The 25,509-nt window shown below is 54.3% G+C and overlaps 5 protein-coding genes across 5 annotated transcripts; 1 reads left to right on the top strand and 4 right to left on the bottom strand.

Moving 5' to 3' along the window:
• Positions 1-913: 913 nt before the first annotated feature.
• On the top strand, positions 914-5,942 carry B0H18DRAFT_1113491 (glycosyl transferase family 41-domain-containing protein; the record flags this gene model as incomplete). The annotated part of the gene is made up of 18 exons (XM_048032954.1): positions 914-1,166; positions 1,228-1,799; positions 1,856-2,904; positions 2,963-3,041; positions 3,107-3,361; positions 3,424-3,720; positions 3,774-3,943; positions 3,994-4,199; positions 4,252-4,359; positions 4,417-4,579; positions 4,634-4,658; positions 4,714-4,868; positions 4,916-4,946; positions 4,997-5,005; positions 5,069-5,077; positions 5,129-5,347; positions 5,406-5,431; positions 5,486-5,942. 18 exons carry the CDS (start codon positions 914-916, stop codon positions 5,940-5,942), a joined length of 4,083 nt encoding a protein of 1,360 aa, XP_047900776.1.
• Positions 5,943-6,113: 171 nt separating this feature from the next.
• On the bottom strand, positions 6,114-6,867 carry B0H18DRAFT_1113492 (uncharacterized protein; the record flags this gene model as incomplete). The annotated part of the gene is made up of 5 exons (XM_048032955.1): positions 6,114-6,274; positions 6,328-6,427; positions 6,478-6,585; positions 6,646-6,756; positions 6,814-6,867. The coding sequence occupies 5 exons, from the start codon at positions 6,865-6,867 to the stop codon at positions 6,114-6,116; spliced, it is 534 nt and encodes a 177-aa protein (XP_047900777.1).
• Positions 6,868-7,203: 336 nt separating this feature from the next.
• Positions 7,204-11,484, bottom strand: B0H18DRAFT_1081797 (P-loop containing nucleoside triphosphate hydrolase protein; the record flags this gene model as incomplete). The annotated part of the gene is made up of 5 exons (XM_048031444.1): positions 7,204-7,667; positions 7,688-7,911; positions 7,970-9,588; positions 9,621-10,730; positions 11,041-11,484. The coding sequence occupies 5 exons, from the start codon at positions 11,482-11,484 to the stop codon at positions 7,204-7,206; spliced, it is 3,861 nt and encodes a 1,286-aa protein (XP_047900778.1).
• A 520-nt stretch (positions 11,485-12,004) lies between these two features.
• Positions 12,005-13,482, bottom strand: B0H18DRAFT_1091783 (uncharacterized protein; the record flags this gene model as incomplete). The annotated part of the gene is made up of 6 exons (XM_048032301.1): positions 12,005-12,124; positions 12,178-12,277; positions 12,327-12,365; positions 12,421-12,851; positions 12,917-13,300; positions 13,362-13,482. 5 exons carry the CDS (start codon positions 13,480-13,482, stop codon positions 12,221-12,223), a joined length of 1,032 nt encoding a protein of 343 aa, XP_047900779.1. The 3' UTR covers positions 12,005-12,124; positions 12,178-12,220.
• A 618-nt stretch (positions 13,483-14,100) lies between these two features.
• Positions 14,101-14,702, bottom strand: B0H18DRAFT_1113494 (uncharacterized protein; the record flags this gene model as incomplete). Its single annotated transcript, XM_048032956.1, has 2 exons — positions 14,101-14,154; positions 14,211-14,702. The coding sequence occupies 2 exons, from the start codon at positions 14,700-14,702 to the stop codon at positions 14,101-14,103; spliced, it is 546 nt and encodes a 181-aa protein (XP_047900780.1).
• Positions 14,703-25,509: the final 10,807 nt, after the last annotated feature.

Below are 25,509 nucleotides of genomic sequence, written 5' to 3' on the forward strand. Positions count from 1 at the left end.
GCCTAAGCGGGGTGCCGACCTGCTGATGGGACGGTGCCGGACCGGATTGGCAGTGCTGGCTGGCTGTTTGTGCCGATGAGCCAGCTCGTCCCAGCATTCCACGGTCGAGTTACTTACTCTTTGCCGGCTTTGTTGTGTCCTGGCTATGACTGCGACATCGTTCGCAGTCACTACAACCGTGAAAATAACAGCACTTCAGATCATGTGTTGCAACTTCCGCGGAGGAGCCAACAGTTTGGGGCCGTGATTTCTCTGTCAGGCACTTGGAACGGCTTGTCCGATTTGCGAGGACCTGGTGGGGGCTGACTATGTACTGTAGTAAGTAGCGGCGAGCAGTGAACTTGTTACTTACTTGAAGGAAGACTTGTAGGAAGGCCGACGGCGCATGCACATGGTCTGATGTCACGGAGCGGCGTCCTCAGCCATCTCGCCGGACCCTTGGCGCGATCCGGCGGGCGCGATCGCCGGCGACGGGCCGACCCACGAATGACCGCGCAACGCTGCGCACACCCACATGTGGACTTACAATCAACTTCAACAAGTGCAGGAAACCCTCTGGATGCGGTCTGGGCGAGCATTGACCCATAATAATGGTGGGCCATCGCGAATGCTTAGGTCGCTGTATGGAGGAAGGTCGAGGAGGCCGGCGGCAAGGCGGAGATCGCGGAGGGCGGAGATTGGAAGGGCGACGTGCGGCGGCAGGACTGGAGCTACGTCATACCAGCCCGCGTAATGCGGGGTGGCACTGGTCTAGGACCCTCTGGGACCATGCCTCTTGCCGTTCCGACGCTCTGTCCGCCTCTCGCACACGCAGGATACCATAAACGCCACACTAGTCCTTCCCACAAATATTCCCGCAACACCACATGCACATCCTCGCCATCCCCTCCCCCGCGGTCCTCTCCCGCCGAGCATGCACCCATCCTCCCCGTCTCGCCAGCAGCGTCGATCTTTCACGCACTCCGGCGCCCACGACGATGCACAAATTCAGTATTTTCGTCTCCAGCAGAGCGGATTGAGTCCAGCATCCGTCGCAACCGCATCCCTCGATGTCGAGGAGGCCGCGCCGCCTGACTCCCGCCCTGAACATGTTCTTGCTACCTTCGCACCCGCGGCCGGCTCGCATCTGGCTCCTCAGGCCGTTCCCATCAATTTTGGCGCGCCATGTATGTCTTCCAAACGCGTGGCTTGGTCATGCGCGCTGAACGCGTTCTACTTGCCTTTCAGCTACCTCTGCGCGCGACGAATCAGCTGTAGCCGCGCCAGCCCCGAGACCACATCGCGCACCCGTGTCCGAGGCCGCCAACTTACCTTCAGATGAATCATCTTCGACACAAGTAGCACCGACTTTTGTCCAACCCCAGAGAGACCAACCCAGTCCATTTGCGACCACCCTCTCACGCGATGCCGCCATGACATACGCATATCATTTATACAACACCCCCGGACGCCCACAGCCAGCGGGTCTAACGCCGTCTCTAATACTGCCCACGAGCGCGCCTGCTTCACTCTCCACAGAGAGCATATACAGGCTCCAGCTTATGCCGCTCCTTTCCACCCTGCGGTCTCTCCACCCGCGACACGTCCCCGTATTGCTTCTACTCGCTTGCACTCACTATGCGCTCGGTGACTACCAGACGAGTCTCTCGCTCAGTTCCGACATCCTATCGATTGACCCCGAATGCGTGGAGGCTATGTCCAACGTGGGTACCACTTACAAAGCCCTCGGCCAAGAAGATCAGGCGTACGAGTGGTGGATGAAGGCCTTGCGCATACGCCCTACCTACTGGGACGCAATGGTGAGTCAGATACGTACCGAGCGCCTGCCATAACGCGCTCTGACGCGGCTTCCTAGGATAACATACTTGGCAAGCTCTTCTATGTGGCCCAAGACGCGCCAGATAACAATCGCCGCCTGGAAGCGTACTCCCAGGCCTTGCGCGTGTGCGAGTCTGTTATCAACCAGGTCGTACAGGACGATGGCCGACTCAGGATGCCCGTACGGATCGATGAGATACATCGTCTCCAGCGAGTGTTCTTCACCACAGCCACCCTCCGGACTCTGATCTCACCGCACGGGATCCTCGATGCCATACACGACTACTGGCGCGCGATCGAGCTCGTACTACGCCCGCCTCCGCCATACGCGTACGACGAATGCTACAACATGCGCGACCTCCTGGTAGCCACCTGCGTCGCAGGGTATATGATATCCTCCTCGTCCAATGGACCGGTTCCCGACGAGATCATGGAGAGCCTCAGCCTCGAGGGCCAGCCGTCGTTCGCGGAGCTCATCCACCAGCCGCCCCTCAACCTTTTCCGCGTCGTACACGCGTCGGGTGAGCGTGTGCTCAATGTGCTGCTGCACCTGGGCGGGGGCGTCCTTCCGACGTTGCTCCTGCTCCCGGACCAGGTCATGCGCTTGCCGATGGTGCTCTTCCCCTTCTCGCTCGGCGTGCCGCCTGCAATCTGTGCGCGAAATCCGGACACTGGCCAGCCCGACCTCCCTCCCGAGAGCACGCGCCAGAAGACAAACCTCATGACGAGCACCGTCCTACTCACCCTCGCGAAACGCCTGCAAGACGAATCTCTCGCGAACGTGCGCCTCCCTGGGCTCGGCGGCCCGGTCAATGTCAGTGTGTCCTTGGTTATAGTGCTTTATTACATGGCGCTGTCGATATCACCGTCTCCGTCGACGTATAACAATCTAGGCATTCTGTTGTGTGCGCTCTCTGACAGCAGGATCATGCGGAATCCCCAGGGACATAAGGACCTGCTGAACGGTCCTACCCTCGCGCGGTTCTGTTACCAAGCCGGCTTGCAACTCGACCCGAACCATCCGCACCTCCTGACAAACCTGGGCTCGCTGCTGAAAGACCAGGGTCGCGTGGAAGAAGCCATCGAGTAAGCTTTCGGCACCGCACCGTGCTGAAGAGACAGTTCCTGATCCCGATACCATTAGACTGTACATGAAGGCCATAAGGAGAAAGCCCGATTTTGATATTGCCCTTGCCAACCTGGGCAATGCCGTCAAAGATCTGGTTCGTCGGGGAATGTTTGCTCCGCGCAGCGTGTTGGGACTGACATCTCCACACGACACCGCCAGGGTCGATCCTGGGATGCCATCGAGTACTACCGCCGCGCCGTCAGCCTGAATCCCGATTTGCCCGAGGCCACGTGCGGCCTGGTGAACTCGCTCTCCGCGATATGCGACTGGCGCGGGCGCGGGTCGGTGCCCAACGAGATCGGGGTGGACGAGCACGGCGGGATCATCATGCCCAGCGACGCTGGCAGCCCCGGCTGGATCACGAAAATGATCGAGATCTGCGAGCGGCAGATCGACGCGGCGTACATGCAGAACGTCGGGATCATCAGGAAATCGGCGAGCATGGAGGAGTGGCTGCGGTCGTGGAGAACGCGCAGGGGCGCGCGCTGCGCGAGGACGAGAAGGCGCGCTGGCGCGGGTGCCTGCAGCGCTACTACGACGACGACGACCGCGTGCGCAGCGGCATCAACGAGGTCGGGTTCCTGATCCGGTTCATGGACTGGGTGCAGCCCAGGCTGCAGCGCCAGTGGTACATCCAAGCGTTCGGCAAGATCGTCTCGTCGGACGAGCCCATGTTCGACACCCTACCGGAACTGGAGCACCGCTTCCTGAGGCCGGTGCTCCCGGCCAACATGACGAGCCCGCCCGTTCCGTCCGTCCTTCCATTCCATACGGTTCGTTTGTTACGTGCTGGCATTCGGGTCTCTGACTGACCGCTAGGACGCAGTTCACGTACCCACTTAGCCCGCGCGCTGCCCGCCTCGTTGCTCATCGAAATGCGCTTAGGATTTCATTCATGGCGCATTCGCAGACGTGGGTCCCAAAGCACGTCTACCGCCCGCCACCGCCGCCCGTGGGCGGTAAACTGAATATTGGTTACGTTTCAAACGACGTGAAGTGCGTAGTTCAAGCTGACTTGACCTGCGTTCACTCATCAACACCGACAGCGACCACCCGCTCTCGCATTTGATGCAATCAGTCTTTGAGTTCCATGACCGTAGTAGGTTCAATGTCTTCCTGTATACAACCAGTCCATGGGATGGCACAGACTACCGACCGCGCATCGCATCGCGTGTAGAGTACTTCCGCGATGTGTCGACCTGGTCCGCTCGTGATATTGTAGACGATATCCTGCGTCATAACATACACATTCGTGCGTAGTCCGTGTCCGCTGCCTTCCGTTTATCGTCCTGACATCGTTTCAGTGATCAACCTTGGTGGTTATACCAAGGGTGCCCGGAACGATATATTTGCGGCTCGTCCTTGCCCTGTGCAGATGCAGTGCATGGGATACGCAGGCACCTTGTCGGCAGGTCTGCTGCAGGTCTCCTCTGCTGTATTCAGGGACTCACACTGCGTCTGCTTGCTAGGATGGTGCGACTATCTTTTTTGTTGCATGATTTCGTGTCCTCCGGAGATGAGTGCCGCGGAGTTTTGGCGGCACAATCGCGGGAAAGACAAAGAGACGATGCATGTCACCTTTGATTTCGACGCCGATGCCGATCCAGAGGCTCGGTCAAATGGGTGGATGTAGTACGTGGCGACGCGCTCCCCCCGATTGTGTACGGATTGACGGTAATGCTGCAGCACCGAGAAGTTCATCAACATTCCTGTGAGCATCGCAGCTGCCTTGGTCTGTATGCACAGGTGCTCAGCCATTGATCTAGCACTCTTTCATGGTCACTGATCACAAGCAGTCATTCCGCGAGGACGAGGGCCTCTCGGTACAGGAGAGAGCATGGGTCCCTACGGAAGAACTGTGGCGTAATGAAGAGAAACGAAGAGCGAATATGAGGCGCCAGATTTTCCCCGACCTACCCCAGTGAGTGAGCGGTGCGTCTTCCACGGTCACTATTAACATTGCCCTAGAGATGTAGTGATTTTTGCCAACTTTAGCCAGGTAAGGATAAGCATGCGTCGTGCTTCAATGGCCACTGATATGGTATACAGTTGTATAAGGTACATAGCACTTTTGAGTTGTATCTGCGTGGTATTTATAACCGACATCCTTCGTCCCCGTAGATCGACCCGGTAAGAGTGTCTTTGGTGGTCGAGGCAACAGCAGCGCTGACGATACAACAGGGCATCCTTGCGGTCTGGCTTACAATACTTGCGCAAGTGCCGCGTAGCGTCCTGTGGCTCCTACGCTTCCCCGCAGCGGGCGAAGAGCACCTCCTACGTACCGCCCGAGCCTGGGCTGGCGAAGAAGTCGCGTCACGGATACGATTCACGAACGTAGCAAAAAAGGATGAACATGTCTATCGCGGTCGTGTTGCCGACCTATTTCTCGATACGGCAGAGGTTCGTAAAGCTGATATTGAATCGAGTGGTTCGGCTCACTTATTCTGATGTGCTCCAGTGCAATGCGCATACGGTAGCAGCCGAGTAAGCACTGCCATTTGGTGCGTTCCTCTTAGACTAAGTAATCACATTGGCCAGCGTTCTGTGGACCGGTACGCCGATCCTGACTATACCTAAACATCCGCACAAGATGTGCTCCCGTGTGGCGGCGAGTATGGCGAGTGCGACAGGGTTCGGGGATCAGATGACTGTAGAGACCCTGGATGAATACGGGCGCCGAGCAGTCGACCTCGCGCGGAGCGTGGAGTACGTCGACGAGCAGGATCCCACTGGCGTGACAATACCGAGGGGGCGCGGGGAGCTCATCAAGCTTCGCCGCAACATCTTCTTGAACCGGGATAGATCACCTTTGTTTGATACCATGCGGTGGACTCGCAACGTCGAGAAGGGCTACCGAGAGGCATGGAGGAGGTGGGTAGAAGGTACGCAGTATGAGATGTCGGATGAGTGGGAGGGGAGCGAAGGCGACGCAAAAGAGAGCAGTACTATATGGATACCTGATGAAGAGCCTCCGGACATAATCATATATGATTGAATTCTAATCTGTAGGGCATTTTGCGGCACTCCACCATGCATCATGGTTTGCTGAATATCTTGATAATTTATCAGTAGAGTCAAGTCTGTAGCCCGTAGACCACAACCTGTACGTAGACAAAACACTGTATCCATAGCAGATCCTTTCGCCATCCCCGCGGCTGGTATCATTTTATACGTTTTGGTATGCGCCAGGGGTGCCCTGCTGTGCAGGTGCGGGTACGGGTGCGGGCTGGGACGTTCCGAGTGGCCTCGGTGTCTGGATGTCGGGTTCGTCCACAGACTGGTAGCCCTCTCGTCCACCAGAAGTGAAACCGCCAGGCATAGACCAGACTGCGTGCACATGTCAGCGTAAATAGGGTGCGCGAATGCCTTCAAATCCTTACCCGTCGCGCCTGCAACGTCACCGCCGCGCAATCCGCTGAAGCCAGAGAAGTTACCACCCCGTGTCTGCAGAGCTGTGGCAAACACCATGGCAGTGGGTACCTAGTACACTCGGGTCAAGTCTCAGGTATGACGCGGTATTGAGTGGGTACCTTCAGAACAAGGATCAAGATGGTGAGCAACTTCATGAACCATCCCTGCTCATGGTTCCACATCCAGATGACGTCAAGAGGAATAGTCCCCACTACAAGATAGGTGAACTGAAGCGAAACGCACTGTCAGTACAGAGCATGAGTTGCGGGCAGGCCTAAGATGCTCACCATCTTCAGCGACTCCACGGCTTCTGCGGCCTCCTGAGCATAGAGACCGAAGAGGAAGATAGGCAGGTTGTAGTTCGGAGCGGCAAAAGCAGAGGTGAATACTGAGAGGGCCTAAAGAAGGACAGTAAGTAACACTAGCACGCACGCGGACTGCGACCTGCAGCTTACAGCCTCTGCTGCAACGAGCTTAGCGGTGTCGATGCGCGTCAAGAATTCAGCCATGGTGCAAAAGAGTGGGTACGTTGGTCGATATTGCTGGCCTTTGGGATGTTTGAGGTTGTAGGGAATGAGGGTAGAGAGCAGGTCCAGCACGGCACTGAACAGGGTTGACCGCGCGCGTCAGATCCCGCAGCGCGTCAGACGCGTCTTCGCACGGGCGTGTATGGGCGCCTACACGTCCAGCCTGGACGCTCACTGCGCACAGGTTGAGCGGAGAAAATCAGGGTCGTTATTAGCATTTCCAGACAGACAGACGGCGTCCTTATCCTACTTCTACAACTAAGTTATTGCGACGAGGACTAATATACCATGATCCAATTTTTGGAGTGATTCTATACTTCACCACCCAGACCTCCGCGACGACGACAAGCGACTGGGGGTGCTCGGCCTCGAGTTGTACGCCGAACCCATGTTGTACGCCGGCGTGGAGTACCCAGACCGGGTTCCGGGAAGACGGCTGTTCCCCCAAACCGGTGAGTCCATAGGCGTCGCAGGCCGCGAGTTGTGCTGCGACTGCATCGCAACACGGTAGGTGCTGTATTCGTTCAGAATCCGCACAATATCGCGCGTCATGACGTCCAGCTCCTTGACCTCCATTCCGGAGAGCGAACGGTCCTGCGGGTTATCATCCTCATCACCAGATTCGTCCTCGTGGACATCGTGACGTTGAGGCATGCGCCGCGCATTAGGCTTCGACTTGCCCGCTATGATGCCCTCGAAGACACGAAGCATGCAAGCCTCCATCAACCTCTTCAACCGCTCGAGGTCGTCCAAAGCGTCCTGGCGGCCGATGATGGGCACCACTCGTCGCACTCCAATCCACGGAACGTCACTTCGATGTTGTGTGCTCCGAAGAGAATATAGGTCAATGGGTCGAGTCGTGAGGTGGTGACAAGGTACATTTCCGGGTTAGACTGGCCAGATGTCAGGTTTTGGCGTTTTTCGGCGTAGGCAATGATCTGTTTCTCCGTCGCTGCAGAGTGAGGGTCTTCCGATTCAGGTCTTTCGCGCTTGCGGTGGTTCACACTTGATGGATGAATGAAGACTCTCTGGAGAAGATCAGGCATTAGTTCATGGTGAGAAGACGACAGCAAACTCCGCCCACCTTATCCGTAGCTGTCGGTACATCCGTTCTCCCGTACGAATAGCGAACTTCGGTTGAGAAGCAATAGCAAGGAGGGTGGCAAGGAGGGGAAGTGAGTCGGCATTGCTGTTTAGCTCCGGCGGCACACCACCTCTTCTCATGTCCGTCCGTCCCGAGACATCGCCACCAGCTGAAAGGTCAATGACACCGATGGTGTACAACGACTGCAGGAGGTGGTCCTTGATCTTTTGGATCATGAGCAGCGTGGGCTTCGCCAAGAAGTTCTCCGAGCAAAATCGGTTCGCTTGCACGTACATACCCTTGCTCTGCATCTCCCACCACTGGTTGTACGCCCGGAGGGTGGCCAGAGCATCGGACCGGAAGTCATCCGTCGTGAAGGAGTTTTTCCTAGCGGCAGCCTCGAGCTTGAGGTGCATAGGCGCAAGGAACGGATCGCGGTTCGTCAGTATCGCGGCGAGCGTCAGCGCCTGATCCAGACATCTGAAGAAGCTGCCGTAGAGCACCAGCCTTCCCATCTGGACATCCACTGGGATCTGGAGAAGCACGCGGCCGAGGGAGGTCAAGTTGTGCTGTTGGTCGAGGGCCCCGACCATCTCCAGCGCCTTCATGGCTGCCACGACGCGGTCTGACGCAGGCGGCTCGATCGTCTCCGCCAGCACCTCCTCGACAGTCATCCCAGGGAAGTTCAGCGCCTTGATGTGCATGACGACGTTGCTCAGGTCGACGCGCTTCATCTCGACGGTCTGGTGCGGGTGCAGGGCGTCGGAGAACCTGCGCGTCAGGATGCCGTAGTATTCGCCTGGCCTGTGACGTCCGGCACGACCCGCGCGTTGGTTCAGGTTGGAAGAGCCAACCCATGCGGATACGAGGGAGGAGATGTGACGCTCGGGGTCGTACCGTTGCTCTTTCACCCGCGCCGTATCGACGACATACACGACATCCGGAATAGTCACCGACGTCTCAGCGATGTTTGTTGCCAGAATGATCCGGCGCACTCCTTCAGGCGGTGGCTCGAAGATAGCCTGCTGCTCCGCGATCGGGACGGACGAGTGGAGAAGGTGCAGGCTGTACTTGCGCGAGTCGTTGAAGTTGATGTCGAGGAGATTTCCGCCAGTCAAGCCCTGCAGGCACTTCTGGACAGACATGATGTCGTCCCAGCCCGGAAGGAAGCACAACACATGCCCATCCTCCGACCTGCGTAATACATGCGCAATCGTCAGCGCAACCAACGAAGCAGGCATGTCCAAGTCATCGTCCCGTGAGCTGTCGGGCCCAGCGGAAGCAGGTACTGGCATGTCAGAATCATGGCCGCGGCCGCGGCGCATCGTCGTACCCGTCATACCAACAACAGCGGTAGAACCCAGTTGGTGAGTCAGGTACTTCTGGACGCTATCCTCTTGGAACACCCATGATGCACTACGCTCCTTCGAAACTTCGGGCAAGAACTCGTCGAGGAACTTCTTGGTAACAGGGAACGCCCGCCCAGGGATCTCGATAACGCTCGCAGGCCGGTTCTTATCGTCCGGGAAGTACTCCTGGAAGAGTTTCGAGTCGATGGTGGCGCTCATGAGCACGACCTTCAGAGGCTTTCCGCGTGCCTTGCGGTCCGCGATCATCCGCTTCAGAACGACGAGCAAGAGGTCGTGTCCACATCCCGCTCGTGCACCTCGTCGACGAGTATATGCGTGACGTCGTCGAGGCTGCGCCCGGCCGAACTGTTCCCCTCGAGCGCGCTCTGCATGCGCTTAAGGAAGATACCAGTCGTGCAGAACGTCACGGAACCGTGCTCCTCCGGCAGATTGTGCTCGAACCGGACTTGGTACCCAACGCCCGACCCACGGCCCACCGTCTCCGAACGCTCCTTCGCGACACGATCCGCCACGCTGATAGCGGCAATACGCCTGGGCTGCGTGCATACGATGTTGCATTTTGCGCCCTCCCCGCGGTCGATCATTTCGTCGAGGATGATCTGCGGGATCTGCGTCGTTTTTCCGGAGCCCGTCGCGGCCATGCAGATAGTGACTTCGTTGTCGCGGATGTGCTCCAGCAGCTCCGCAGATTTCGTGTATACCGGAAGGCCAGCGCGCTGCTCGCGCATCTTTACAACCTTCGGGTCGGTAGAGACGAGGTATTCCTCGCGCCGCTGCTTCAGCTGCGCGGACTTATTCTCCAAGAAGGTATGCGGGACTGGTCTGCGATACAGCAGGCGAGGGCCGCTGGGAACGCTCGATCCTTGGGCTTCGTCATCCGGTTGCGCGCCAGACTTCGTATATGGCCGGTTTTGGTACAGTTTACTCTTTCTGATGTCATTGCAGAGATCCTCGATACGGTCCTGCAGCGACTCGTCGATCTGGAAGAGCACCCGTGGCGCGAGACCGAGGTCCTTGCCAGTCTTCTGGTCCTTCAGAAATTCCGCCCAGATCTGGTGATCGCACTGTTCGAGGTACTGAGTCACGTCTACATAGCAACTCAGCATGGAGTTCTTTTTGTTGGTGCCCTTGCTGAAACCGATCCGCCGCCCGTCGACGATCATTTCCGCCTGCCATGCCGTCGCGCCACCACCACGATGTGGGGTTTTGAAGGGCGTATACGTGAGTTCAGGGCGGCCGAAGCCGAAGCGACGGCAGTAGTACTCCATGAACTGGCGTGCCTTTTCATAGTCCACCTTGGTCCCGTCAGAGAGAGAGATCTCCGTTGGAGAGTATGCTACGTCTTCTGCAGGAGCCTTTTTGGCTTGTTTTGCACCCGAAGACTTGCTAAACTGAAATGATCACGACCATCAGTGACAACCGAGAGCGACAGAGAACTAGGAACGACGCCGTGCATGAGCGTGACAGCGCCAGGACGACCGCACCAGGTGCGCCGCCTCGAACGGTCACTTGAGTAGGACGAACGTGCAGAGCAGGTTCGCGCCTCACAAGTGCCCGTTCGAGGCGACATGCAATATACCTGGCATCGTACACTGCCGCCAATGTTGAAGCAGTGTCATCAAGCGGTGACCTCGGTCGTCCCGGCCGCTTGCAGAAGGGAGGGGATGGGGGTGAGAGGTAAGGAGACATCTGGATACGCACCACACCAAGACCGTCCAACTGATATAACGCGCTCAGCGCCGCCAGCTTCTCAGACTCCTTCCTGTTGGCATGGTCTCCGCCTGCTGTGATATCGATATCGGGGCCTTGTACTCGGACTGTCGTTCTCCATAGCGTCTGCCCGTTTGCGGCGATGCCCAGCACGGACTCGTACTCGGGCATGGTGTTGAGCGTACCCTTGCAGTAGTTCGTGAGCGGAGACTTTGGATTTTCAGCCCATAGTGTCTTCAGAGGCTTCGTCTCGAATGTCGACCGAATGTAGTCCTCGCTGCACACCGGCTCGGGCAGTGTAGGTTGCTGCCGTCCTGAAGCAGCCGGCGCTTTGCCTCGGCGACCCTTACTGCTAGACGAGCGTGAAGGACCTGGTGGAGGTGCGCGAGCAAGATGAGACATTGGGCGGCGCGAAGTAGAGCCTGAAGGTGTCATGGTGGACCTGGAGGACGAGGGGAGATGGTCGCCTTCTACTTTTGGGACCTTGCCGGGGCGCTGGTCGGGATCAGATGGCGGACGAGTGGACGGCGAGGGGGTGCGAGAGAAGGGGCGCTTGAGGGACGGGGACGAGGAGAGAGCGAAGCGTTTAGCAGGGTCTACTTGCATGAGGAAACTGCGCCTGGGCAGAAGAAAGGCAAGGCGCATATGTGACAGCCAACCGACACCAATCTGCGGACGCATCAGGCTTGAGCTTGCTCGCAGGAGCATTCCCGGGTCGCGACTAACCTGCAGCACTACCTGCCCTTGCTCTTTCACAAGTACGGGCACGAAGTGTTAGCACCCTGTGCAGTCGACGACTCAAGCCTGCTTTGACGGCGGCGGTGGGAGATGAAGGACACAAAGCCGTGCTAGCGACTGTCCGCCCGCGCCCTCCGCCCGGCTAAAGCGACGTCAAATTGCCCGCCACCGCACCGGCAATTTCCGACAGCCTCGTTCACTCGTTAGACTTGTGTTTTGTCTGGCCAAGTGCATCACCATTCGCTATCCTCAACACTACGCCTCGCTCTTTCTGTGCAGCAATTGCGTTTTGTGAGTGAGTGAGACGGGACATCGCGGCATAGGTTCTGAGAGTCTAGTACGTATTCAATACGTACGTGGTAACTGAGTATCGCTGATCCACCTGCACAGGCCATTCTGCCCCGTTGGAGCTCTACACTCTATACGTTGTGCATCACCGTATGAGCTTGGCCAACAGCGTCATCGTCCTCTCAGGCTCGTTCCAGTGCGGCTACGCAAACCGTCAGAGCAAATCCACTAATTCCCGGCCTTCGACTTACCATATGGTTTGCGCCCCGGTATCGGATGAATTCCACTTCCTTGCACCTTCTGGCCAGTCTTGCATCTGCCGCGCAAAATGCCATGCAGCCATACTACCTCTGCAACGGACTTGTCGCACCAGACGAGCTTCGTCTGCAGATGTGGCCAAGTTGACGCGTCGCACATACCCAACTGCACCATCTCCCTGTGCACCGCTTCGCCGAAGTTCATATGCAGCAACTGGGATCGCTCGGCTACCCCTGAATCAGTGACTTCGTCGTGCTCTTGATACAACACACGGTCGGCGCTGTCCATGTGCTCCGAAGACGAATCTGTACTGGGATATTGGACAAGACCCGCGCGCACTTCTTCTAGCGTCGCAAAAGGGAACGTTATGATTTCCGGGATTCGATGCGCGTAATATGCTGTCACCCAGCGTTGGAATGCGCGGCCTTTGTCCTTTGCTAAGATCCGCGTGTCGAGGAGTGGATGGTACAACCCCGCCACGGCTTGCATCGGTACGCCCAGCGCATGGCAACTACCATCTGGATTACAGTGCGTGGACTGAGACATTGAAAACTCATTCGTCGTGGAAACCTCACTAACTCACCCAGGAAAATGATGCTTTTTAAGTACGAACCCAGCCTCCACTTGTCTTGCTGCGGGAGTGTCGCTGCCTGTGCCAGGAATGCCATCGCTATAGCGACCCCCCATGACCAGGCAAGGAGAGCCAGTCCGCCTCCGCAAGTGTTGTGGTCTACCTGAGGACTGGGTGCTACAGGAATATTTTCGTTCAGGATGTACCAGCGTAGGAATGTGGCGATCTCCAATCCGCGCTGTTGCAGGATTGATCGTTGCGTTTCTAGCTTCGTGCTCCTTAGTGCACACAGCTCGGCCCAGGAATATGAAGTCGACCCGGGGTAGTCGCGTAAGTTCACCATGACAAGACGTATGCCACGTTGCAGTGCGTAAGGAATCATGGGCTTGAAGATCGCTACAGGACGTTCATTCTTGTCACGCACAACTCAATTGCATGTCGAGACAAGATTGCTCACCGCCGTGGAAGACACCACCGTGTAGGAGCACAAGAGTCGTGTAATTCGGACAGGCCCATGGTATACCGCTATCCTCGTACCATAGGTGCGTTCCCTTGTCGTCTACTGGGGCTAATGGCATAGTGAGTTGGCTGACAGGGGTTGGTCTCCTAGGATCGGCCTAATTGCGCTCGTCCAGGTGGGAACATAGCCTGTTCGCTCCCTTGATACCATCACTGCTGGTGCGTGCGAGTGATAGTACTGCGGGTATCAAATCGCAACAATCGTCTCCGAACAATGGTGCACAATGTATGGTGAACGGAGGCATGTCTCGTCCTGAGATCGCTCTCGCAACATATGTAGCGGTGCGTGTTTCCCAAGTGTATCGAGTGGCAGCGGCAGGTCGTAACTCACAGTCTTGATAGTCGAGACGACTCCGACCACAGTGATGTATTCTAAGCGTACCAGATGCGTTACCTAGGCTGTCGAGGAGCGCTGGGACATAGCGGCCGCCTAACCGCACTGGCGTCTGCGGCAGAGATGCCCCAGCGGCGCGGTGTTGATACGACTCCGACTTGATCTAGGTTTGCTCGACGAGGAATCCGAAATATCGAGGTAAGAACCTAACGGAGGGAAGAAAACTGCGTAACTGATGTACGAAGTACGATTAGTATCACTATTTAAGCCTTCCGCAGTCCAGGTTTCCACTACGATGCTGGACTGGCAACAAGATGCCTGCGGATATGATTGCAGAGCAAACTCAGATCAATTTGGCCAGGAGGTTCATGGTACGGTCCGGCTCGTCCCAATGCGGCTGAAGACGGTTGATCAGACTCGGCGACCTGAAAGGGGGTTCAACGGTCTACTCACGAAATGGTTAGCTCCTTCAAACCGCACAACGTCGATCTTCCTCGCGTTCGAAGGCCAAAGGTCCTGGATCTGCCTCGCGAGATACCAGGTAGACATCACTGTCTCCGGAGGGGACATGTCGCACCACACCAACGATACGCGGAGGCGGGGACACGTCGACGCATCCAGCAACGCAGCATCCAGGTTCTCCTTGCACAGCGCTGGGTCTACGTTGTAATAGAGAGGGTGTGAGCGCGTGATGACTGCCGGGTCTGTGATCTCCGCGAGCTCCTCCGCTGACATGTTGACCACAGAGGGCACACGGTTCGGGGGCGGGTCCCTGATAGGCGCCTCGGCGATTCCCTTGCGCAACTCGTCAAGCGTCACAGACGGGAAGGAGGAAAGGAGGGAAGGTGAGTGAGCATAGTAGCCGGACACCCAGTGCGCAAAGGCCGCGCTCTTCCCCTCGGCCGGAATCTTAGGATCCCGAGTCGGAGAGTACATCCCTTCCATGATTACACGCGGGACACTGGACGAAAATTGCGATATTTTCATGTGAAAGATTGTAAACAAGAGGCCAAACAATTTTTGTGTATTTCATCTGAGAATGATCTTCAAAATGATTGAAAATATCTTTGCTCTCCTTCTTAGTGAAAGATTGGAAAAGGATTGATGAGAGCTTTGAAATCATTTGATTGCTGTCATACATGTGTCTTTCTGCCTCAATGATTCAATAAGTATATGAGGCATACTAGCAATCAATTTGACTCTAATGATTACAGAAAGATACAAAACCAGAACTTGAAGTCCTGATTGTCAATCCTTGCTTGAACTTTCTGTTGAGAATGATAGTGATTTGGTTTTGAATCTTATGGCCTTGAAGTATTGAAGAAAGATGGTAAACAATGATCATAGAACAGGATTTCAAATCTTATTAACAGATTTTGTGGCCAATGATAAGAAGGATATTATGAATCCAGTCTCTATCAGTGTACATCTTGCTACAGTGCATATTGTGTCATGTTCTGCATATGTTTACTAGGTTTTATCATGAATGATTTAAAAAAGATTGCAGACATTTTTCTCTATCTTTTGGCAAGAAGGATCACTTTATTATGCTAGATGGCCAGGCATCATGGTTGTATGGTACATCTGTGATCCAGCCATCATTCATTCAGAGATCATTAGCTTTGAAAGATATATAATGGATTGTCACACCCTGTTATGAATCCTTTTGCCATCATGTTCCATGAAGGATGTCAAAATGATTGTCACACCCTGTTATGAATCTTTTTGTGATCACTTTCCTCAAAAGATACATAAATGATTGTGACAGACTGTGAATTTGCAAGGGGTTTAACTCAGTCACAAACAGAGCTATCATAGCAGCAATCATGTACAGCTGTGGACACTGTGCCACTGTGGTGGTCCCTGCCAAACAGAGGCTATGAATGGTCTGTGCCACATGCATTCCATATATGACATTCTCTTTTGCTCAATCAGGGTCAGCATTTACCCCCATTCACAATGTACACAGAAGTGCAGAGTACAACACAACTTACTTCCAAGTGTAGTGTGTGATGCAGGAATGTATTGTACATGCTACAATACACACTGAGATGTACATTGTGAGTGGCACAGCACATTGATGTACTTCAATGAATGTGATGCACATCTGGATATACATTGTACATAGTCATATAGAGCATGGCCTGCTTGGTCAAGGCCAATGTATGTGGGAATGTATCATACATGCTACGATGTACACTGGGATGTACATTGTGAGTGGCACAGCACATTGATATAGTTCAGCCAATGCAATGTACATGTGGATGCACATTATGCATAGTCACCAGAGCATGGCCTGTTTTATCAAGGCCAATGTATGCAAGATTGTACTGTACATGTAATGATGTACATTGGGATGTACAATGCAAGCGGCTGAGCATGTTAATGTACCTCAACAAATGCCATGTGCATCTGTATATACATTGTGCATTGCCAATAGACCATAGCCTGCTTGGTCAAGATCAATATATGCAGGAATATACTGTACTTGATACAATGTACACTGGGATGTACATTGTGAGTGGCACAGCACATTAATGTACCTCAACAAATGCCATGTGCATCTGTATGTACATTGTGCATTGCCAATAGACCATAGCCTGCTTGGTCAAGGTTAATATATGCAGGAATGTACCATACATGCTATGATGTACACTGGGATGTACATCATGAGTGGCACAGCACATTAATGTACCTCAATAAATGCAATGCACATCTGGATGTACATTATGCATAGTCAAATGGAGCATGGCCTGCTTCATCAAGGCCAATGCACATGGGAAAATATCATACATGCTACAATGTATACTGGGATGTACATTGTGAGTGGCACAGCAAGTTAATGTACTTCAGCCAATGTGATGTGCATCTGGATGTACACTATGCATAGTCAATAGAGCATGGCCTGCATGGTCAAGGTCAATGTATGCAGCAATGTACTGTACATGCTATGATGTACACTGGGATGTACATAGTGAGTGGCACAGCACATTCATGTACTTTAATGAACATAATGCACATCTGAATGTACATATTGCATTGTCAACAGAGCATGACCTGCTTGGTTAATGTTGGTGTATGTGGCAATATACTGTATGTGCTACATTGTACATTGACATGTACACTGCAAGTAGCAGAGCACATTGATGTACTTCAACCAATGCAACATACATCTCAATGTATATTGTGCATAGTGGCATGAGTGAGTAAACCATGCTCTATTGACTATGCACAATATACATTGAGATGTATGTTGCATTGGTTGAAGTACATCAATGTGCTCTGCTACTTGCAGTGTACATGTCAATGTACAATGTAGCACATACAGTATATTGCCACATACACCAACATTAACCAAGCAGGTCATGCTCTGTTGACAATGCAATATGTACATTCAGATGTGCATTATGTTCATTAAAGTACATGAATGTGCTGTGCCACTCACTATGTACATCCCAGTGTACATCATAGCATGTACAGTACATTGCTGCATACATTGACCTTGACCATGCAGGCCATGCTCTATTGACTATGCATAGTGTACATCCAGATGCACATCACATTGGCTGAAGTACATTAACTTGCTGTGCCACTCACAATGTACATCCCAGTATACATTGTAGCATGTATGATATTTTCCCATGTGCATTGGCCTTGATGAAGCAGGCCATGCTCCATTTGACTATGCATAATGTACATCCAGATGTGCATTGCATTTATTGAGGTACATTAATGTGCTGTGCCACTCATGATGTACATCCCAGTGTACATCATAGCATGTATGGTACATTCCTGCATATATTAACCTTGACCAAGCAGGCTATGGTCTATTGGCAATGCACAATGTACATACAGATGCACATGGCATTTGTTGAGGTACATTAATGTGCTGTGCCACTCACAATGTACATCCCAGTGTACATTGTATCAAGTACAGTATATTCCTGCATATATTGATCTTGACCAAGCAGGCTATGGTCTATTGGCAATGCACAATGTATATACAGATGCACATGGCATTTGTTGAGGTACATTAACATGCTCAGCCGCTTGCATTGTACATCCCAATGTACATCATTACATGTACAGTACAATCTTGCATACATTGGCCTTGATAAAACAGGCCATGCTCTGGTGACTATGCATAATGTGCATCCACATGTACATTGCATTGGCTGAACTATATCAATGTGCTGTGCCACTCACAATGTACATCCCAGTGTACATCGTAGCATGTATGATACATTCCCACATACATTGGCCTTGACCAAGCAGGCCATGCTCTATATGACTATGTACAATGTATATCCAGATGTGCATCACATTCATTGAAGTACATCAATGTGCTGTGCCACTCACAATGTACATCTCAGTGTGTATTGTAGCATGTACAATACATTCCTGCATCACACACTACACTTGGAAGTAAGTTGTGTTGTACTCTGCACTTCTGTGTACATTGTGAATGGGGGTAAATGCTGACCCTGATTGAGCAAAAGAGAATGTCATATATGGAATGCATGTGGCACAGACCATTCATAGCCTCTGTTTGGCAGGGACCACCACAGTGGCACAGTGTCCACAGCTGTACATGATTGCTGCTATGATAGCTCTGTTTGTGACTGAGTTAAACCCCTTGCAAATTCACAGTCTGTCACAATCATTTATGTATCTTTTGAGGAAAGTGATCACAAAAAGATTCATAACAGGGTGTGACAATCATTTTGACATCCTTCATGGAACATGATGGCAAAAGGATTCATAACAGGGTGTGACAATCCATTATATATCTTTCAAAGCTAATGATCTCTGAATGAATGATGGCTGGATCACAGATGTACCATACAACCATGATGCCTGGCCATCTAGCATAATAAAGTGATCCTTCTTGCCAAAAGATAGAGAAAAATGTCTGCAATCTTTTTTAAATCATTCATGATAAAACCTAGTAAACATATGCAGAACATGACACAATATGCACTGTAGCAAGATGTACACTGATAGAGACTGGATTCATAATATCCTTCTTATCATTGGCCACAAAATCTGTTAATAAGATTTGAAATCCTGTTCTATGATCATTGTTTACCATCTTTCTTCAATACTTCAAGGCCATAAGATTCAAAACCAAATCACTATCATTCTCAACAGAAAGTTCAAGCAAGGATTGACAATCAGGACTTCAAGTTCTGGTTTTGTATCTTTCTGTAATCATTAGAGTCAAATTGATTGCTAGTATGCCTCATATACTTATTGAATCATTGAGGCAGAAAGACACATGTATGACAGCAATCAAATGATTTCAAAGCTCTCATCAATCCTTTTCCAATCTTTCACTAAGAAGGAGAGCAAAGATATTTTCAATCATTTTGAAGATCATTCTCAGATGAAATACACAAAAATTGTTTGGCCTCTTGTTTACAATCTTTCACATGAAAATATCGCAATTTTCGTCCAGTGGGACACCGAGCCCGTGACGGCTACAGTCTACAGTAAACCTAGGTGAGCCAATCTGTCATGGACACGATGACGCGACCGAAAAGAACACAAAAGCCACACAAAAACCCAACCGTGAGGTCGAGCAGTGGTATGCGAGGCCTCTGCGTCTATGAGATGTACGGGGGACTGTACAGTGGTCTAGGTAAGAAGGAGGAGGACGGACAAGACTCCGAACGACGTGTGAGAGCTTCGAAGATGTCGAAGACTGTTCGAAGGCGAGGGCTAAGCCTCGAGGGTAGGAAGGAGGGTTTCGACAGACGTGTCGAACGAATGGTAACAAGGAAGGCGAGCGACGGCAGGAGAAGAAGTGTAGAGCCTCTCGGGGCAACTACGAGCTGGCGAACGTACTGACGAACTGGCTGACTGACTGACTGGCTTCGAACGTACTGGCTGACTGGCGAACTTGCTGACTTTCGAACGTACTGACTGGCTGACGAACCTCGCCGGTGCGAGGTGAGATTGAGAGGGTAAGGGGGTCTCTGAGATTCGAAGGGAACAAGTCCCAGAGTATATACAGGAAAATACGGTCCGAAGACCAAGAGAGCCAAGAGAAATAAGAAATGATTAATGAAAGTGATAAGGAAAGCAGCCAATCGGAGAATGTCATAACGCTCGACCCGGATCTACTAACACATGAGAGAATCCAACTCGGCCTTCCGCAGGTTCCGCATAACGGGCGACCGTCCCCGAACGGCGAAGGTCATAACCGGAGCCGGTGACAGTCCTCGAAGATATGAGACAGCTGCAGTAGTTCGCCTGACTTACACGAACATGCCGCACCTCGACCCAACTTCCGAAGCGTATGCTGCCCGCTACTACCGCCTCCTAGAGGTCCTCAAGACCGAGGGACTTGTCGAGCCGCGATACGATGCCAACAGTCCCGGAGAGTGGCTGGCTTGGGCCCACGGAGTCCGTTGGATGATTGTACGTGCCTCCGAACTTAGACTATCGTCCGAACCATCGAACCGACCTTCGAACAGCGATTCTTGTTCGAGTCCCGCAGCCGGGCCATCCTGCTAGCGAACGATACGCTTCCTGCTCCTAGGTCGTTCCCCGAGATCGACGAGTTGATGTGTTACCTCGACGAGGTCTTTCACCGCGATGGCAACCAGGGGGACATCCTAGGTTCGCCCTACCCTACGATCGCGTGGTCCGAGACCTTGGTGCTGCTCGAACAAGTCAACCAGGCCGAGCGTCGTCCTCTCGCGAACCCGCAGTATCAGCGCGAGACGTTGATCCTGTCCGACTTCCGCCAGCTGCCCGACAACCTCGAGTCCATGGGTCGAGCGATTCACAACATCGCAGTCGACCAGCGCCGCACGCACGGCACCCTCGTCGGGTTGCTCGAAAGCCTGCTCGAGCGCGTCAACACTGACCGTAGCTTCGACGCCGGTCCGTCTGTTCGTAGGGGTAGGGGTGGTGGTCATGGGTGTGGAGGTCGAGGCCATAGATACGAGAGTTGCCGAGGCCGTCACTAGTTAGTTTGACCTAGCCGTGTACTTGCCCGTAGTCCTACCAATGTAGTGACTCTTCTAAACCGTGTGACTTCGCCACTAAGGGTTCCGAACATGGACGCTTGAGCTTCGAACATCGGGCGGTTCCCTCGAACGGACGGATAGCGCGTCGAGCATACGGACTTAGTGTACTGTTGTGTCGACCGTAAATGGCGTTTTCGGTGGGTAGGTGAGCTAAGGGCTCATCATCTCCCCCTTACTGAGATACTGACCGTCCTCGGTCGGCTCGTACACGCCGGCGCTTGATTTGCGTCCGCGATCATCGAGATACTTCCGCGCCAGGCCGTCCGAAGGTGTCGTCCAATGGCGAGCACTTGAGAAGCGATTAGCGAACGGCAGGACGCGCTTCGATCACGTTGATCCGAAGAATTAATCCCATTGGACGGGAGGCGAGCGCTTCTTGACCGTTTTGGGATGGTTCTGATGGGGATGATCCCCGCTGTTTCAGCGCCTCGAATGCGGTAGGTGGACCCACAAAGCTCGAGCACACATATAGCGAGGGGGATCCCAGCCGAACTTCGCTTAATCCCCCGCTTCGCTCGCTCATCTCCTCCTCTGTCCACTCGTCCCATGTCCGCTTCGTCTGCCTCCGCTCCCGCGCCCGTCCCTGATCCCGCCGGCGCGCCTGCGTCGGACGCCGACTACACCGTGGATCCCAAAACCGGCTTCCCCGTCCCGCACGACCCGAAGAGCCCAATGGCTCCGCTCGCCAATTGGGTCGTAGCGCACCTCGTCCCAGAGAACCCCGAGGCGATTGAAGAGTGGATCGAGGGCGCGTTCGCTGCCATGGTAAGTCGCGTCCGTCTCGTTTAAGTCTTGTTAACTTAGTGTTCGAAGAATCGGTACACTCGCGTGACGAAGGGCGCGACCCTCGCTGCCCGTTACGCGAACGCGTTGGGACGGCTGCTTGTCCTTGCCACTCACGCCAATCCGGAGGCCGCGCGCCAATGCGCCGAAAACATGCAGTGGCCACTGCTCGACGCCGCCATCGATCACGCGCGCAAGGAGGCCGAAGACCGTCGCCGCTGGGAAGCGAACCAAGCCCAGCTACTCAAGGAGGCCGAAGAGCGCGAGCGCCGCGAGCGACGGGAGGCGGCCGAGGCCCAACAACGTCAAGAGGCCGTAGAGGCCGAGGAAAATGCACGACGCGAGGCCGCCAAGGCCGAAGAACTCGAACGTCGCGAGGCCGCCGAGCTCGAGGAGGCCGCCGAGGCGCACAAGCGCGAGGCTGACCGCCAGCGTCGCGAGGAGAAGACCTTGCCACGACGTGGCCGGTCTGGTGCTCGGGGAAAAGGTAAATCACGTGCTCAGTCCCCCACCGCCTCTGACGTCTCGACTGTCCGCGCCGAATCGCCGGAGGTCGAGATCGTCTCCGAGCCCAAGGGCTCGAAGAAAAACAAGAAGCGCAAGGCCCCGGCTGACGGTTCGGCGCCCGACGTCACGGACCCGGCCGTCCGCAAGCTCGTCACTCGCGCGACTACGGTCCGCGACAGGACGATGGCGGTAAGTGCCCACCTCCTGTGTTCGCCGTTTCTACTAACCGTTCGTGCCTTAGTGCGACCGCTGCGCCGCGGGCTACGCTACTCCGAAGGAGTGCGTTTTCGAAGCTGACGCGGTCGCATGCAATCAGTGCTTGCACGACCAGCAGGGGTGCTATTGGGGCGCCGCCACCTGGCGGCACTCGTAAGGCCGCCGTGCCGGTAAGTCCCTTCCTATCTTCGAAGACCCTTTCGTTCGTAGCTGACATCTTCCGTTTCGTAGGCAAGGGCGTCGACGCCGAGGAGCCTGCAGCCCCCGCGCCTCCGGCTCCTGTCACGGTCCGGCTGGGCCTATGGCCTTCTCGCGTCGCGCATGCCCCTCCATCCTCGTGCCGCCGCGGCCTTGCACGCCGCGCAGACGCAGACCCGCCGATCGACATCTCGGCGATCCTCCAGGCGCAGTGCGCCCCGGTCCGCTCGCTCGCCGAGGCCCGTGCCGCCTTGACGCGACCACCGAGCGCGTCGGCAACGTCGAGGCGTCGCTGAACCTGATGGGTCTCGAGCTCGCGGTGCTCGAGGGCCTCCAGGAGTACTACAGCCGTCGCGTCGACGAGCTGTACGTCGAGTCCACCGGTTGCGCGTGGCGCGTTCGATCCGCCTGCGCTGGTCCTCGGCGGGCCTTCGAAGGGAAGGTCGAAGTAGTTCGTTCGTAGTATCTCCCGTCGTGTTCGTAGTCCGTAGATGTGTTCGTGGCCTGATTGTGTCTCGCGTGTGCTGCTGATTGTAACGTCTCTCCTCTCGCTTGTATAATGAATCTGTCTGTCTGTGTGCGGTGTTGCGAATGAAGTGTGTGCAGAAATGGCTAATCAATTAAGATAAATAGAATTGATTGGGTATCTAGGCAGTTCTTGAGGCTCATTCTTCGTCTTCTGAAGCTGAAGACTCGTCGTCTAGCTCGTCGGGTATGTCGGACGCCTCTGGCTCGTCGTCCCCTAGAGTGTCTGACTCCTCCATTTCACGCAACGTTCGAAGGGTACGTCCAGGTGTTCGAGCGAAATCGTGATCGACCTTCGAGCAAGGTAGGGAATGACTCGAAACGCGGCAATAGGTCTATCGAGGACTGTGCCATCTAGTTCAGCAATGATGTAGGCACCTCCTCGGTTTCGAGATACGACGACCATAGGTCCTTGGTACCGTGGCGCATCTTCCGGTTCAAGGCTTTCTCTATCGCTGTGTTTCGCACGAGGACTAAGTCCCCACGCTGGAAGTCAAAGTCTTCGATCGTGTACTGGTGCTCTCGTTCGAAGCGTCGGGCAGCCTCACGTCTCGCTTCGTAGACCTTCGAATAGATCTTCGAAAGGTCCTCCGACCGTTTCTGAAGTGCTACAGCGCGTCGTGCAATCAAGTCGGTAGTGTCGAGTGCTGTCTCAGGTGGTGGGACAAGGTACGTTGCTTCGATAACGTCGAGAGGCAGTATCGGGTGCGTGCCTGTCGCTGCAAAGTATGGCGAACATCCCATTCTTCGACGAGTTGTTACGCGTTCGGACCATAGTACTGAATGGAAGACCTGTGACCAGCGCGACTGATCTCCGTCTGCTGCCTTAAACAACGCTTGTCTCATGTCGAAGTGCGAACGTTCGACGATACCGTTCGCTCGCGAGTTGTAGCCACTGATCCTGATATGGTTGATGTGATACTTCTTCGAGAGGTACTCGAGCGCCTTGACCCAGGGTGCGCCGTTGTCGGAGACTAGTTCAACAAGCGTGCCCCAGCGACAGACAATGTCTTGATATAGCCATTCGCCAAGGGTCTGAGCTGTCTCTCTTCGAAGCATTCGGGCTTCGGGTACGTGATCGAAGAACAGCGCGCTTGCGCTATGAGCTTGTAGCCTCCCGAAACAGGCATGAACATCGTGTCGCAGAACGCCTTCATAAATAGTCCGGCTGGCATCGCGACCGTCGGTGGGATGAGGATCTGTCGTAACTGACGCTTCTGACATAGGTCGCACGTTCGAACATACCAGCCTACGTCGGACTTGTGATCGGGCCACCAGAAGCGTTCGGAGACTGCTACGATCGTTGCGTGGATTCCGCGGTGTCCGATCCTATCGTGGCTCTCGCGTAATGTTCGAAGCCTTCGCTCGGGTGGTAGGACAACCTTATGCGCGCCTTGACCATTTCGTCTCCAGAGTCGATCCCCGGTGACGAAGAACTGCGTCGCGTACTTGTAGAACGCCTCGAACGCTCGTTGCGAAAGTCCGTCTGGCTTCGAAAGCGTCATCAGGAAATGCTTAACTTGCTCGACACGTGCGTCTAGCTTTCGAGCTTTGTCCGAACGTGGTACTATCGCGTAGTCGTCGTCATCCTCCCCCTTACTGAAATCTTGACCGTCCTCGGTCAACACGAGCACCGCAACGTCGAAGGGGGGAGAGGGTGGGATAAGGCTGTATCATGTGCACGAACGAGTACATGTTGTCGATCCAGTCTTCGAACGCGTCGTCTTCGTCGATTGGGTCGTCGCCTGGTTGCGTCGTTCTTCGGGACAGTCCATCCGGTCCGTGCGAGTCCCGGGCACATGCACGAGAGTGAAGTGAAACGTGAGAATTGAGACAATCCAGCGATTAATGCTCGCGCTCGGTGCGATGTCAGGATTAGCGAGCATGCCCTTGATGTAGCGAGCGTCGACTTCCACGATTAGGTTTCGAATCCCGATGACATACATTCGAAGCGCTCGAAGAGCGCGGAACAGTCCATAGATTTCAAGCTTTGGTTGCGAGAATCGACGTTCACGGTCGTTGAGCGTGATTGACCCGAATCGGCTGTAGTACCTGCGCTTGGCGTCCTCCTCGTCGCACTGGCATAGGAGGAATCCGACTGCAATGAAGGACGTGTCGACGGCCAGAATAACAGGTGCCGTCGAGTCGTAATTGATCGAACGAAGTGCTGGGCTTTCGAGCAAGGCCTGCTTCAAGTCGTCCTGAGCCTGCTGTTGTGCGGGGCCCCATTCGAAGGGCATATCCTTCCTTGTTAGACGGACGAGCGCGTCGGCCCGGTGCGCGAAGTTCTTGATAAATATCCTGCACACTCCGATCGTGCCGAGAAACGCTCGAACATCGGACAAGGTCTGACAGGCGCCCCAGTTTCGGATGGTCGCAACTCGAGATTCGTCAGGAGGCGTCCCTGAGGCGTGCAGCGGTGGCCAATGACCATGATTTCTCGAGCTATCAGCACACTCTTGACTCCCGAAAACGTTCCACCAGCG

This window comes from Fomitopsis serialis (genome assembly GCF_022376445.1).
Source record: "Fomitopsis serialis strain Sig1Antser10 chromosome Unknown B0H18scaffold_2, whole genome shotgun sequence".
NCBI lineage: Eukaryota > Fungi > Basidiomycota > Agaricomycetes > Polyporales > Fomitopsidaceae > Fomitopsis > Fomitopsis serialis.